Source organism: Sciurus carolinensis, unplaced genomic scaffold (genome assembly GCF_902686445.1).
Source record: "Sciurus carolinensis unplaced genomic scaffold, mSciCar1.2, whole genome shotgun sequence".
Classification (NCBI taxonomy): Eukaryota; Metazoa; Chordata; class Mammalia; order Rodentia; family Sciuridae; genus Sciurus; species Sciurus carolinensis.
Window position 1 is genome coordinate 309731 of NW_025920190.1, and position 14652 is coordinate 324382.

Here is a 14652-nt window from a genome sequence, read left to right on the forward strand (position 1 = left end):
GATTCTGATAGGGTCCCCAGGGCCACGCCTCAGGCTAGTGCCCCTGTGACTTGCCAGAGCCCCCTTGGCCAGGAGATCCTGAAGTCCAGCATTACTGCCTGACCCTGCCGAGCAGTGGTTCAGCCAGGTGCACGGCCGCCTCCTGCCACAGCACCATGTCCAGAACATCTTCCTGACCCAGCGTTCCACACCCGGCCCCTGGCACAGCACTCTGCCATGACTGCAGTCGCTGCAGGTCCCTCTGATCCACAGTAACGCTCACTGTTTGCTGCGTGTTTTCTCCTTACCACTACTACTGTTGTTTTGCTCCAGTGGAGATGAGGTTTGCCCTTTCGCTTTATTTGTGTATTTTGCATCACGAAGGACCCAGGTGGCACAGATCTGTGGTGCCTGAACCACATCCACCCAGGTAAGTATGCAGGGAGTGGGTGCTGAGGTGCACCCCAACCCTTGTTAAATTTTTTTTATTAGAGCATTATAGTTACTCATTGGGTTCATTTTGATGAAATCATACATACATGGTATTTGATTTCAATCCCTGTTTCTCCACTTCCCTCCCGTCCTCTCTCCTCCCTACTCCCCCCCCTTCCTCTATGCTATTGATCTTCCTTTCTCTCTTTTATTTATTTTTGATGGGTCTTCCTATACATACATGAAGGTGAACTTCCCCATGGTGTATTTATGTATGCACATGACATGATTTTGTTAAATGCATTCCACATTTCCTCCCCTTTCCCTTCCCTCTTCCCTGCCCCTCAGTCTTCTACTCCACTGATCATCCATCTTCATGGTATTTTACCGCCCCTACTTTTTTACCTTATTTTGTTCTAGTATAACTGTGGTTCAATTTATACTTTGAATACAGCCCTGGCTGCTCTGTCACTGCAATTTAACTTAAAAAATGGACATGCTTCTTTCTCTTCCTCTCTTCCTGCTCCTCCCTAATCTCTCCCCCTCCCTAATCTCAGGGGAAACAGATTACCTTTCTTCCCCATCCTAGGCAGAGTTATCTGTCCTGAGTACACACCCACCATAGGAACCAAGTAATCCAGACTTCAGGGATGGTACCAGAAGATCTCAGAAATACTGTCTCCCAAATTAGCAAGTGAATGACAACTCCACCCGAGAACACATGGAATGTACCCTTTGAGTCACCTCTTTAAAAGTCCCCTGTTTTGCTGGTGGGCAGAATCACAGCCTCTATAACAGGAGTCCCCTGTGTTTCTCCTTTGCTAGCAAAGCAATAAGCCTCTTTCTCTTTTTTCTCAAAACCATGTCCTCGTTATTGGATTGGCACTGGGGACAAGGACCCAGTTTTCAGCAACAAACTTGGCACCCCCGACGGGACCCGAGAGCAGCCCCCACTCCAACCTTCTTGGCAGGTCTGGCACTCCAAGGAACCCCACGTCCATGCTGAGGATTCATGGTGCTGGCGAACTTGCTGAGAGCAGGCGAGGCCTCCCATGGGACCAGAGGAGCTGTTCCTGTGCGTGAAGGGAGGGACTGAGGGACGTCCCAGCAGCTGCCCATGCTCGGGGAGCCCCACCTTCACTCCCTGAATGGTACAGGTTGCTCCACATGGTGCACTTTGAGAAAAAGGAAGCTGAACTCAGGAAAGTCGTGACGCCCTTGGCCATTTGGTGTGCATGCCAAGACCCTTGATTCCATACACCTGGTTCCTCTGTGGGAACATCTGGTCCTCCTTCTGGGGACATCTGTGTCACCACTGATGCAGGAATCGATGGGTAAGCAGGACTCGAGAACCTAGGGACACGTACTCCCTTCTGGTCCGTTCTAGGTTCTCATGTGTTGGTTGGCCCTGGATTGGGGAATTTCCTCTGGTTGTCTCTCTGTTGTTTTGCTTGTATCTGCTACTGCCCCTTTTAAGATGTGGCCAGTACTGCATTGATCCCATAGGTAGTCTCTTGGGAAAGATCTTGGCTGGTCAATTTAAAAGCTCCCATCTGTTGGCCACGGTTTGGGGCCTCTCTGGCTGGTTGTCTCTGTGTTTCTCTTTTGTACAATCTTGTTTTGGAAGTTGGTCTGTCAAAGATAAAGTGAATTGAAGAAAGGGCCACCTATAAGTCTGTCTAAGATAATGTTTTACTGTAATGATCCGACTTTTAAAAAGCTCTCTAGATGATTATGCAATCTTGCAGTTGGAGTTGATCTGTCAAAGGTAAAGTAAGTGGAAGAAATGTGTACATGCAGGTCTGTCTGTTTTAAAGTTTCCCCTCTATCAGCCCTGGTTTTGGGATCCTCCCTTGTCTGTTCTTTTGTCTGTTACTGGCCCTTTAAGACATGGGCCATGCTGCCTTGATCTTACTGGTAGTCTCTTGAGCATAGAGATCTTGGCTGCATGAGCCACCTATAGGGATAAGCCTGTCTAAGAGAAAGAGGGATTGCGGTAACACAATCTGGCCTTTGAATGGTTTTTCTGGATTATTATACAATCTTGATTGAAGTTCGTCTGTCGGGGTAAAGTATATGAAAGAGACTCTGTACAGACATTCATGCATTTGCATAAGTAAGGGGTCTGAACCGTTAGGAATAAAGTTGAAGGTGCCACAAGGCACTGCCTCTGGTGTGCAAGGACACCTGGACACCAGAAGAAAGTGTTTAAAAGATTGAAATTTTTTAAACCCAGTGCCGGCTCTCCCAGCACTGTTTCTCGGCTTGGCCCCAGGCAGCCGCAGATCATCTCACTGTGGGTCGAGGACACCAGTCCTAAATTGGGGGGGCGGGATCCCATAAAAACTGCCAAAGAGAACCTGGCCTCTCCCCTGCCTTCCAGGTCATTCCGCCCCTGGGGCGTGAAGGCTGCTGGCCACAGATGTGGCAACAGGTTCTAGCACTGTCGGGTTGTGACCTGGCCACAGGAATGAACTCCCCTTTTAACATCTGACAGGACAACCCATTTAGCCAGGGAATAGTCCTCACTGGGGCAAAGCAGTTCTTGCTATAACAGTGTCCCATCCAACTAAATGCCTGGGGAGACGCAGAATAAATAACTTGCCCAGAAAAGAAAAAGACAGAAACTAAGGTAAACCTTGTTTTGTAGGCAACCTCTGCAAAGGGATCTCAAGAAAACCTAAAGAAAAGGATGGAAGGGCCTCCTCCATTGTGTAGCAATATGTCTGGTGACAGTGGGAGACTCAAAGTTGATGGCATTGTGATAATGATGACGGAGACAGGTCAGGCTCAGAAATATCCTGTGCTCCAACCCCTTGAATGCAACCTGGGAGAAAAAAGATTAGGGCACAGTTTTTAAATATGCCGGATTGTCCAGCCCTCTCCTGGGATGAAGTTTGTTATGTAAATTAAATGCACAGATAACATTCGTAAGGTCTGTTTCAGAATATGAATTTAATAAAGGGTCCAAAATTAGAAGATTAAAGAAAAGTCATAAGTATGAAAATATATTTTACAACACAAAATTAGAAGGTAAAAGAAATGAGAAATGTTTCTGGATAAGAAAGTATTTTGTCTTGGGTTAAAGTCCAAGATGAAAGAAGGCAGAACAGGCAAAAAAGTTGTGAATGTTTAAGTAACTCACAGAAGGTTTGTGGAAGGTGAATCCCAAAAAGTTTGTGTTTCTGATTAAATTGGCTATAATTAGTATAGCTAAAGTTATTTGGACTTTAATGTACTGATATGAAACAAAGTCCGAAATATCTGCTCTATCAAGATAATTTTCTTGTATTTGTTAGGTTTTATTACTAGGGGAAACTGCTAAAGGAATTAGGGTTTGGTTTGTGCCTGTTAAAGTCTTAAAAGATTACTTTGTAACGGTTATTTAGGTTATAACAATATAGTTGACACCCTAAATATATGCAAATAGGTATACATATGCATCTGAGAACTGTATCTCTCTAAGTTTATTAAATGAAAGTTTATGTAAGTTTACTGGCAAGATAACCAATAAGTGCTCTTCTTTATACATTGTATCTGACATAGAAGGACCACGCTGTCCTTTGAAGACCTGTCTCATATCTGTTTGCTTCAACTAAGTCAATTTCTGATCATTAACACTGTTTCCTAAATGTATAAGAGATTTAAGGCTACCCTTTTGATTTTTGCTAATCCATGAAGACCTGTGATTATTGTTACTATATACTCTAGATTCTAAATTGTACTTTAAAAGTTAAACTTAGTTAAATATAAAGCTTAGGGGAGCATTTTGCCAATTGATGTTCTCCAAACTAAAATTATCTGTAGCACAATCTTGGATTTGTATAGAAATAACAAATTTGGTTGTTATTTATTCATGTCATTGATGTTTTATAACTGGATAAAGTAACCTGTTGTCGATAAGTTATATATATACAGTTTTGTGTTACTCTTCACACTGGAATTGGAATTTAAGTGCATTTTTGGCAGATAATAAGGAGAGCCTGATCTGTTTAAAGGTGAAATTGTAAACTATGGAAGCATCGTGCCACTCGTTCCACTAAATAAAGTTCATAAGCTCTCTTAGCCTTTGACTCAGGTTTCAGATGTGATGTGTTGTGTTATTTGGGAAGAGCCCAGCCTCACCTGAGATAAGGCTCTGCCTCCCACCTTACTCCACGTAAAATTGACTCTAATATAGGCTAGACTTCAGCTCATTTAAAGTTGTGTTCAAAAGATTGATTTTTATTTAGCTTTTTTTTCTATTAACTTATTTTTATATGGTGCTGAGGATCAAACCCAATGCCTTACAAGTGCTAGGCAAATGCTCTACCACTGAGCCACAATCCCAGCCCAAGATTTATTTTTGTTGTGAAGATTACTGTTACCTCAATGGGGAATATAATATATAACTAAGTAAAGGTTCAAGATCATAAAGGTGATTTTGTATTTTCTTGTAAACTTTATAATTGTTGCCTGTTAGTGTTTTGCAGAAATACTTCTTAAAAATTTTTTTTTTTTTTTGGGTGGTGCTGGGGATCGAACCCAGGGCCTCATGCTTGCAAGGCAAGCACTTTACTGACTGAGCTATCTCCCCAGCCCAAAAATTTTTTTTAAAAAAGGTTGATTTAAGTTAATAAGCCATCACCTTACAAGACAGATAGTATATAATGTTGTCTTCAGTACTAATACTAACCCCAATAAAATGAAAGAGGTATTTGTAAATTTATAGATATTAAAATTATAACCTGTTATTCCCTCTTTAAGCCTGGAGAAACTGGCTTGCTGGGTGTTTAAAACCAAAAACTTGGAGACCAAAGTCCAGGAAGTAAAAGGGTCAAGGAAAAAGCAGTCAGCATTTTGGCCCTTGCCCTCTGTGGTTAGCCAGGATGCAGAGAATGATGGACCCCCTCTCTGGGCCCTGAAACTCTTGAGTCACCCAATCTGCTGATCAGTGAGATCCAGAGGACCCTAGAGAACAGTAAGCCAACCAGCACACGTTCTGCAAAGAGGAGGGTCACTGGAGAGCAAATGTCCCTGATGCTTCCAAGAGAAGCCACGTATTGTCAGCCAGACCCCCACCCATCCTGAGAAGTGGCACCACGGGCAGAGGGAAGACAAAGGAGCCAGGTGGCTTCGCCCACGTCCCCAACAGGGACCTCTGAGGAATCTCAGCTGACTCTTAAAAGTAGATAGGAACAAGGTCGGTTTTAACCAACCTGGTCTAAAACACCCAGCAGGAGAGTATAGCCTGAGCATAGTCCTACATGGACATTTAAAACGAAATACAACTTAATATGTACACTTGTGTCAGCCCTACCAAAAGTAAGTAAAGCTGGAGGCTCTAACGGAAGGGTTCTTGGTTCTTGTGTGAGAGCGCCTAATAATGACCAAGAGTTGCAAATTGTCCTGAGTTAATTTGAATCTGATTTCATAGACCTACAAATCTTTCTAACCCCCAAAATTGATGAACTTGATCTGTTTTTCACCAATAAGGTTGTGAATTACTGTCCTCATGGTTTTCAGAGACTGCTGAAATACTAATTGCTTTTGTGCTAATTATTTACAAAAAAAAAGCCATGCTTTGCTGCCTCTACTGTTGTCTTAGCCCCTGCGCTACGCATGCCTCGTCCAGTCACCTCCACCTGCCACTGTGGACCTCTGGACTGCTCTGATGCTGAGTGCCCCTAACTGTCCATGCCCCACCTGATGGAGAACAAGGACTTTGGGTTACTTCTCCCAAACTCGCCCCCTTTCAGAAGGAAGCAGTTTGGAAATATTGTTGCCCACTCCTCCACAGGAATGGAATGTAGAAATTGACGGTGTGGAATGTGACCTTGGTCCAGTTTATGCTTTGAATACAGCTCTGGCTGCTCTGTCACTGCAATTTAATTTTTAAAATGGACGTGCTTCTTCCTCTTCCTCTCTCCCTGCCCTCCCTAATCTCAGGGGAAACAGGATTACCTTTGTTCCCCATCCTAGACAGGCTTACCTGCTTCTGAGTACACACCCACCACAGGAACCAAACAGTCCAGACTTCAGGGATGGTACCAGAAGATCTCAGAAATGACTGTCTCCCAAATTAACAAGTGAATTACAACTCCACAGAGAACACATGGAATGTAGCCTTGTCGTCTCTTTAAAAGCCCTGTTCCTGCTGGTGGGCAGAATCACAGCCTCTGGAACAGGAGTCCTCTGTGTTCATCCTTTGATAGTGAAGCAGTAAACCTTTTTCCCTTTTTTCAAAACCACATCCTCGTTGTTGGATTGGCATCGGGACTTGTTGATTTTATTCGGAGACAGGGTCTTGCTGAGTTGCTTAGGCCCTCCCTAAGTAGCTGAGACTGGCTGATTCTCTTGCCTTGGCCGCGCAAGCCTCTGGGATTACAAGCGTGCACCGCCACGCTCTGACCTCACTCTTCTCACTCTGGATAATGGTGTCTGCAAAGATCCCTGGCTTTCTGCGAACGCTGGCTTGGGCGGCTTCCCTGCTCACTCCAGTATTCTGAGGTCATTCTGCCTTCACCCACCACGCTGCCCACTGGGGCTGCCACCTCATCACCAGCTGGCCTTCACAGCACCCCATCTTTCCTGATCTCTAGTGAAGCCTTCACTTGCTGTTCTTCCACCTTTTAACAGAAGGTGGCGCCACCAAGGCAGGGCCTCACTCTCCCTCACCTGTATCTACTCAGTCCCTCCCCAGGCCTGAGACAGATGCAGCCCTCCTTCCCCCACCGTGGGCAGCTGGCGATTGTGAGCTTGGACTTGTCTTCAGCAGGTTTTCCACGCGCTCTTCTTTCTGGTAGGCTTTTCCACTGGCGCCACGGGGTCTCATCAGTTTCCTGCCTTATCCAGGGTGTGCACCCCTCGTTTTCTGAGGCCTCTGTTGTCATCTATTCTTCATGGTCCTGTGAATCATCTGACAGCGGCTCTTATCCAGACTGTTCGCAGGATCAATCCCGTTTTCTGGCTCTGTCTCCTACCAGAGGCTTCCCACAAATGTCCCTTACTTGCAGGCTTTCCTGGGAGGACTGCCTCCAACAGTCCTGGCTAAGTGTCTGACGAGGTCCAAGCCCCGTGTCCCTTGCTGGTCCCACGCCTCCGCCTCTCGATGGTGCTCCTAAAGCTGGCTTCCACCAGGAGCGAGCGCCCCTTCCTCGGCCCCTCCTGTAACCCGCCGGACATGCTCCCGGACTCTGAGGTCCTCTGTCCTCTCAGCACAGACCTCCTGTGCATGGCTCCTGCCGTCATCCTGTCACCATCCTTGGGTGGGGGCCCTACCCACCCCCAGGTTTTCGAAGTGGCAGCCTCTCCTACATTCCCCAACATCTGGGTTCCCGTGGGTTCTCACAGCAGCCGGCACTGGCCTTCAGCGGGGGAGGGGTGGGTGACATGCCTGGGGCCACACCAGGACTGGGACTCCCAGTCACAGCTCCCTGGGTACGTCCACGGCCACGGGTGCCCGTGTGTCCTGGGAGGAGCCCGTAGGCTGTAATGGTATCCTCATAGCTCAGTAGGAGCCCATCAGGCTCAATGCCTCTGGGTCACCACCCTACCAGACCTGGGTTTTTATCCCTGATGCAGAGGCTCTGGCCAGAGGTGGCCAGCTAACTGCCTCCCCTCCCTGAGGAGCCTCTCACCTGCCTGGGTTCCATTTCCCTCTTGCCTGCCATAGTTTCCAAGAGTCCCTGTGGATGGAGGCCAGTGAGAGTCCATACCAAGTCCACCAGAACCCTTGCTGCAGCCTCGGATGGGCAGCGGGCAGGGTGGAGGCAGAACCCTTCCTGAACCTCTGGGAAAGGGTGCAGCCTCTCCCCAGATGACCACTAGGGGCTCTGCCCCCACAGAATCCCACCCACAGGGGGTCTCTTCCCAGAGGGCCAGCTGGTGTGGGGTCAAGCCCACACTGCCCCCACCCACATCTTTCCCCTCCACCAGGAGCCGGAACTAGCAGCCAAAGAGCTCTGGTCACAAGGAGGGAGGGGCCTTGAGGGCAGAGGGTGCAGAGGGTACAAGGGCAGGTGGGGGTGGGTCTGGGTGCGGGCGTGGTCAGTGTGCGGATCCAATCATGTGGTTGACCGAGGCAGGGCCATCGAATTGTCCTTTTCTCCTAGGAGTTTGAGGGGGCCGCGTGGGGCTAGGGTGTGGTGAGACCTGGGCAGCCTCCCCAGAGGGTGGGCGGCTCTGGGGAGTCCATGGTTCCTTGAGCAGGACAGGCGAGGAGCCGCTGGTCCGAAGAGTGCAGGCTCGGGACCTGGGCCTGGGTTGTTGCGGGGGCTTCTGGCTTTGGCGAATGGAGCGGGTGCTGCCGGGCGCTCAAGTCCTGCAGCGGACTTGGGAACATGGGCTTGTGCGTTTGGCCACTCCTTCTACAGCGCCCAGCCCCGGGCAGGTGCGCGTGTGCGGAGCAGGCTGCGAGGTCCGCGGTGCACCATTCCCAGAGGGGCAGGGCTGCCGTCTGGGCCTGGAGATCAGCGTCTAGCCCCGGGCGGTAGGGGTGGGATCAGGGGCTGCACGGCCCTCTGTGGGGCGCCGGTCCCAGAACCGGAAGGGGCCGCTGAGGAGCCAAGCAAGAAGCTGAGGCAGGGGTGTCCGGCACCACACGCGTGCGTTTCAGCAGCCACGGGTGCAGAGAGGGGCCTGTTCTCGGGAGCTGTCCCAGCTGGGTGTAGCTGACCGCTGGGGCGAGCAAGGGACCAACCCCGGCAGCAGCGAGGGGGCGGGACTGTGTGCCCAGCTGCGTGGAGGCAGGTCCCCTTCGGACCCGGGCGGGTGCGGGATACCGACGGCGTCGCAGAGCTGTGTGGAGGCAGCGTGCAGGGCAAAGATCCCGTCGGAGAAATTAGAAACAAAGGAGCCGCACGGTGGCGCACGCCTCGTGATCCCAGGCTCTGGGGAGGCTGTCCGAGGATCCCAAGTTCCAGGTCAGCCTGGGTAGTTCAGACCCTGTTTCAAAATAAAGAGCTGGGGATGCAGCCCAGTGGTAAGGCGCCCCTGGGGTCAGTCACCCCGCAAGGAAGGAAAAAAGTACATTTTTCAAAGTGCGGGAGCGATTTACGATTCATAGTTAGGGCTTTGGAGCGCAAAGCCTGGTAATTCCCGAGGGCGTCCTACTGAAGGAGTGCTTTGACCTTTTCCTGGAGCTCTGAGAAGCTGGGAGGGGGCCTGCCTTTGCCCCGCTGAACCACCGCCCCGGGGGCAGCCTCGCTCTGGGGCCTCTTTCCAGGGAACAAGTGGAGCATCCTTGGAGCACCGGTGGCCACACGCGGCTGAGGGGCTCTCAGTGCGCCCCCTACCTGCAACCTGGAAACGTCCCACGGATCATACAGCAGTGCTGCGAATCCCCTTTCCCGGAGAACCGAGAGACTAGCTCTATAGCACGGTCTCTGGAGGTGAAGCCGGGCGGCCTCACCACCCTTCCTCCCAGAGGCTACGTCCCAAGATCCTCAGCGAGCGCCTCGCCAGCCTCACGCTTCAGGGACGGAACCCTACGGTCTGGTCTCCGGTGGAGGAAGGCGGCTGGCGGCAGTGGTGCAGTCCCAGCTCCAACGCTTCGCCTGTGGCCCAGGGTCAGCGCAGGTCAGCCCTGGGTCCAGTGGGCCTCCCGGCCCTCGGGCTTCCCAGCTCTAGAGGCTCGGGGGCGGGGCAGAGCGTTAATCCTGGGTGGGGCCGGCGCCCCCAGAGCCAGAGCCTGGGACTGAAGCTGGTCTGCGTGGAGGCGGACTGGGGCCGGTTTCCGCGATGCTGCCCTGCCCTAGGTCCACCGGCCAGCGAACTTGGTCCCACGAGCACGTGCGACCAGCGCGTGCCCCAGAGGTGGACTCAGCGCACAGGCTTGGGGTCGGAAGTCCTGAAGGTCGCGCGGGATGAACCCAAGAGGCTCATGCTCCGTCCCCAATCTCAGGGACAGCGGTTAGTGGCCCCTGTCATTCCTGCTTGGAAGCTGGCGAAGGACTGTTCACCTTGAGCAGGCAGCCAGACAGGGCAGACTTGGAGCCGCCCAGAGGCTGGACACTGGATTCTGGACACTGGTCTAGCTTATTGTGGTGATTGTGAATATCTGCCCAGCTTGACAGGCTGCCTGGATCCACGCCATGGCCAGTGCACCCCATCTGCCAAACAACACTCCAGGTGTGCACACCTACCTGTCACCTCCAGGTTGGAGGGGAAAGGGGCTCCAGAATCAACCGCAGGAACTGCGGTGGGAGGGGACACTCCTCAGGTTCCAGCAGCCTGGACCAAGGGTTGTGCAGAGAGATGAAAGCATATAACTAGTCCCTCTGTGCCACACCCCCACCCCTGCGCCAGACATCTCGGAGCCTGGGAGGCCTGAACAGCCTCCTTTGTGCTGGGAATGGAAGGCAATTAGGTGCTACTTATCTGTGGGATCTGCAGCCCCCTATCCCACCTCTCCCTGAGCTTATAAATGCAGCCCCAGCGGAATCCCAGTTATTGCATTTGGCCATCAGGGCTGCACCATCCTCTCCAGAGTGCCGTGGGTGGTCCTGCCATTGGCCATGCCTCCCTCCTCTCTGCCTGGTGGTTTCAAGCTCTCCCCTGGCTTTGGTTCAGTGGACTGGCTCTCCCAGAGCAGCTACTCTGTGCCCACTGTCACCTCCAGGCCTGCTGAAGTCTCTTGGGCCAGACTTCCTGGCCCAGGCCAGGCATCTAGCATCCAGGAAAATCATTTTTCAGACCAGCCTCTACCAGAGCCGGTTGCTGGTAAGACCCTTGGGAGGCCTTCCCAGATAGGGCTGGGAGGACTCAGGGGCGGGGAAGGCCTGTACACCCTGCCTGTCCCTCTGTACAGGCAGGGGTTGGGGCAGTCCTAGAGGGGCTGGAGGTTGAGATCTTGCCTACATCCTGGGAGTGAGTGCCATCCCTGGAAGCCAACAGCCATGCAGGAGATTTTCCTTCTGCCCTCCCTTGCCCACCCCACCTCTCCCAGCCATGCTGGGCCTCTGGCTCACCTCAGCCCATTCCCAGTTCCTCCAGGGCCCTGGTGTGTGTTGTGTTTCTTTTGTGGGATGAAACACAGGGCCTCACACATGCTAGGCAAGCATTCTGCACTGAACCATGTCTCCAGTCCTTTTTAAATTTCTTTATTTTGAGACAGGGCCTTGGTAGGATGTACCCATGCTACACTGCAGTCTGTGTGTTGTGAGGGCCTGACCCAGACGGCTCCGTTTTGATGCTAGGTAGCAGATTCAGCATGCACATGCACACATATGTGTCTGCTTTCCTCCTCCAGAGCTGGGTTTTTATGGACCCCCCCCCCTTTTTTTTTCTTCCTGTTTTTGGCCGAAAACTCAGCACCAATCTGCTAAGTGGCCACAAGGAGCCGGGTGGAGGTGTTTTAGTTTGCTGAGTCAGTCAAAAAGTGCCTCAGACTCCACAGAAATATACTTCTTATAGTCCTGGAGGCTGGATTCCAAACCACAGTGTGTGGGCCCTTTCCCCCAGGGTGCCACCTGGGTTCTCCAGGCACAGCCTGACCTCTGTCCCTGGACGTCCCTTCGATGTCCTCATGTAAGGACACTGATCAGATTGGGCTGCGGCGCTCCCCACAAGCTCCTCTGACCTTGGCCATCTCGAAGGTCCAGTTTTCAGAATTGGCTGCCCGGAGTTGACTTCAGGGTGGGGTTTGGGGGAGACATGACTGTCCAAACAGAGGACGGGCTTTCCTGTGGCTGCCATCTCTGAGGACGAGGTGTTTGAAGGGGATGCTCTCACAGTGGCCTGCTCCCACTCTTCCAGGGACAAGGGACAAGCTGGGGCCACCTCGCCTTGCTTTGCCAAGCCCTTAGTGCCTGCCTCACCTGATGGACCTCCTCCACAGCCTCCCCTGAACACAAGAGTGTGCAAAGAGCAGAGGGCGGGAAGCCTCTGGGTCAGGGAGAGCCCTGGGGCTGGACTGCTCTGGGGACAGGCCTGGTGTGTCCTCGCGCCTCTGGGAGGAATGTGGCAGAGACTGCTGACAAGAGGCACTGAACCTAAGTGAGAGCCCTTGCCTGCACTGCACCTGCTTGGAGGGTCTGTCCAGGAGGGTGGCCACATGTGCAGAGTGCTCAGGACACAGAGAGAGGCTCCCCACCCCCAGTCCGGGGTGTCCGGTGCCTGACCCACCCCAGGTGCCCTAATGAGAGAAGTGTGGCCCTGTGTGGCAGTCTCCTGTGGGACACAGTGAAAGGTGGCAACAGTGACCCACGGTGTAGCCACAAGAACGGGTCCCCTACCTGGGCCCCTCCCACCCCTGGGTAGCGCAGGCCCCCCACTGAACTGCCGACGAGGGGACCACAGTGCTACCGCCTGCTTTGTCACCCAGCCACTCGGGCAGCCTGGGAGGCCAGGGTGGCTGCTGGTCTGCGCCTGGTGCAGAGCTCACACCCGCTCCCCCGCACTCGCACAGCCTTCACCTCGGAGCAGCCCAGTGCCCTGGAGGGCACCTTCCAGCACCACCAGTACCTGGGCCCACTGGGACAGAGGAGGCTAGCCCAGGAGGTGCGGCTGTCAGAGGCCCAGGTAAGTAAGGTGGAGGCCCAAGAGGGGTCCCTGGGCAGGGGCCTGTTGTCATCCAGCTCTGAGCTTACACATGGTTTCAGAATCGCCGAATGAAGCACAAACGCCAGGCTCAGGACTCTCTGCTGAATGTCCCCTTGCCCGGGCCTCCCCCGAGAGCCCTGGTCTGGGGTCTGCAGCTGCAGTGCCCATGGACAGCCTGGCCTGAGCCCCGGGCGCTGGTGCTGCCCCTGGCTGCTTCTGGGGTCTCTGCACCGTGGAACAAGCTCCCCTGACTTCTGTGGGCCGTATGCCCAGGTCAGCCTCTGACGTCCCTCGCTGGCTTTGGGAGCCACCTGCACACCTGGAACCAGCCGTGTCTGCAGCACTCTGGTGCCCACACAAGCTGCTGGAGCCCAGGGACACCTTTTGAGGAAGCATGAGGCTCAGGCCCTCACGGCAGCGTGTGCCCATCTGGCAGCTGCTCACCGTTGATGTTCACCACACGGTGGCCCCAACCCGTAACTGGCCTTGGACACAGTCCTGTCCACAGGTGGGGCTTCAACCCTGGCCACACAAGATCCTGAGAACTTAGAGCTGAAGGAGTTTTGTGTTCTGTGTTTTCTTTGTGGGGTGGGAGTCTCACTAGGCTGCCCAGGATGATCCTGAACCCCTGGACTCATGGGATCCTCCCCACTGGGCCTCCCAAGTGCTGGGTTCTTAGATGTGCCTCCACACCCAGCTCTGAAGACGCTATAAGGCCACCCCTTTGCTGGAAATCTCTGCAAGCGTGCGTTCAGGATCAGCTGATGTGTCAGAACGAGGTCAGAAGCTAGAAGTGGGTTGGTGATGTGGAAGGCTCTCAGCAGATGAAAGGAACAGTCATTCAATAAAAGGTGTTGGAGAAACTGGTTTTCTGGCTGGCAAAAAATACAGTTTTAAGGTTTGTGTGTGAAAAGGAGCCTTGGAAGGAAAGCAAGGTGCCGTGTCCGGCCCTGGGCCTGGGTGTGGAGTGCCACCTGGACCTGCAGGGCCCCTGCTTAGGAGCCCCGGACACCTCCCCTTCCTGGATCCAGCCATGTCCTCACACCCTTCTCCTGCACTGGGACCTTGCCCCCCACGGGCCAGTCTCTGGCAACGGAAGCAAGGGACACTGGTGGGGGGTCGGTGCAGATGGCAGACCATGCCTGCAGGACAGCAGGCAGGCCAGGGGCCAGAGCAGGGTCCAGCAGGAATGGGCAGCAGGGGACAGAGGGACGTCAGGGATGGGATCAAGTGGCCCTCTTCAGTACCAGGCGGGCGCCTGCCCAGCCCCCAGGTGGGGAACTCCCCTGTCCCAGGGCCAGCGTGACCCCAGGCTGACACTCGGAGCAATCAAAACCGAGCAGGGCAACTGCTGGTCTGGCTGGTGGGCTCCGTGTTTGCACTTTTCTTCCAGATTTTCTTCTGAAATTATCCTAGGAGGGTGCTGGGAAGGGCTGCCTGGACCAGCTTCTCCATGGCCGAGCCCATCCTGAACCCTGAGGGCACCCACACCTGAGCTCCAGCGGAAGGAGGTCCCTTGGTGGGGCCCCCTCTAGCCTGACGACTGGGCTGGGGAGTCGAGCCTCCCAGGCCCTCCCCAGCTGCAGGCCCTGCCCCTCCACAGAAGGCTGTGGCCGAGGGCGGCCGCAGGCTCGCGCACCCGTTCCCCACCGCCTGAGGGGTGCTGTTTCCCCTACTGCTCAAGCATCCACAGGCCCCTGGGGACAGTCGGCTTTCAAG

The 14652-nt window shown here is 53.2% G+C and overlaps 1 protein-coding gene across 3 annotated transcripts; it reads left to right on the forward strand.

The window, feature by feature from the left end:
• Positions 1 to 10783: 10783 nt before the first annotated feature.
• On the forward strand, positions 10784 to 13588 carry Ventx (VENT homeobox). Of its 3 annotated transcripts, XR_007106831.1 has the most exons (4): positions 10784 to 11112; positions 12148 to 12387; positions 12800 to 12912; positions 12993 to 13588. XR_007106831.1 is itself a non-coding variant. In XM_047537902.1 (3 exons), the coding sequence occupies exons 1-3, from the start codon at positions 10908 to 10910 to the stop codon at positions 13182 to 13184; spliced, it is 510 nt and encodes a 169-aa protein (XP_047393858.1). In that variant the 5' UTR covers positions 10784 to 10907; the 3' UTR covers positions 13185 to 13588. The 3 variants fall into 3 exon arrangements, 1 of the variants encoding a protein (XP_047393858.1); XM_047537902.1 differs by lacking the exon at positions 12148 to 12387; XR_007106830.1 differs by having other exon boundaries at positions 12148 to 13588.
• The last annotated feature ends 1064 nt before the right edge of the window (positions 13589 to 14652 follow it).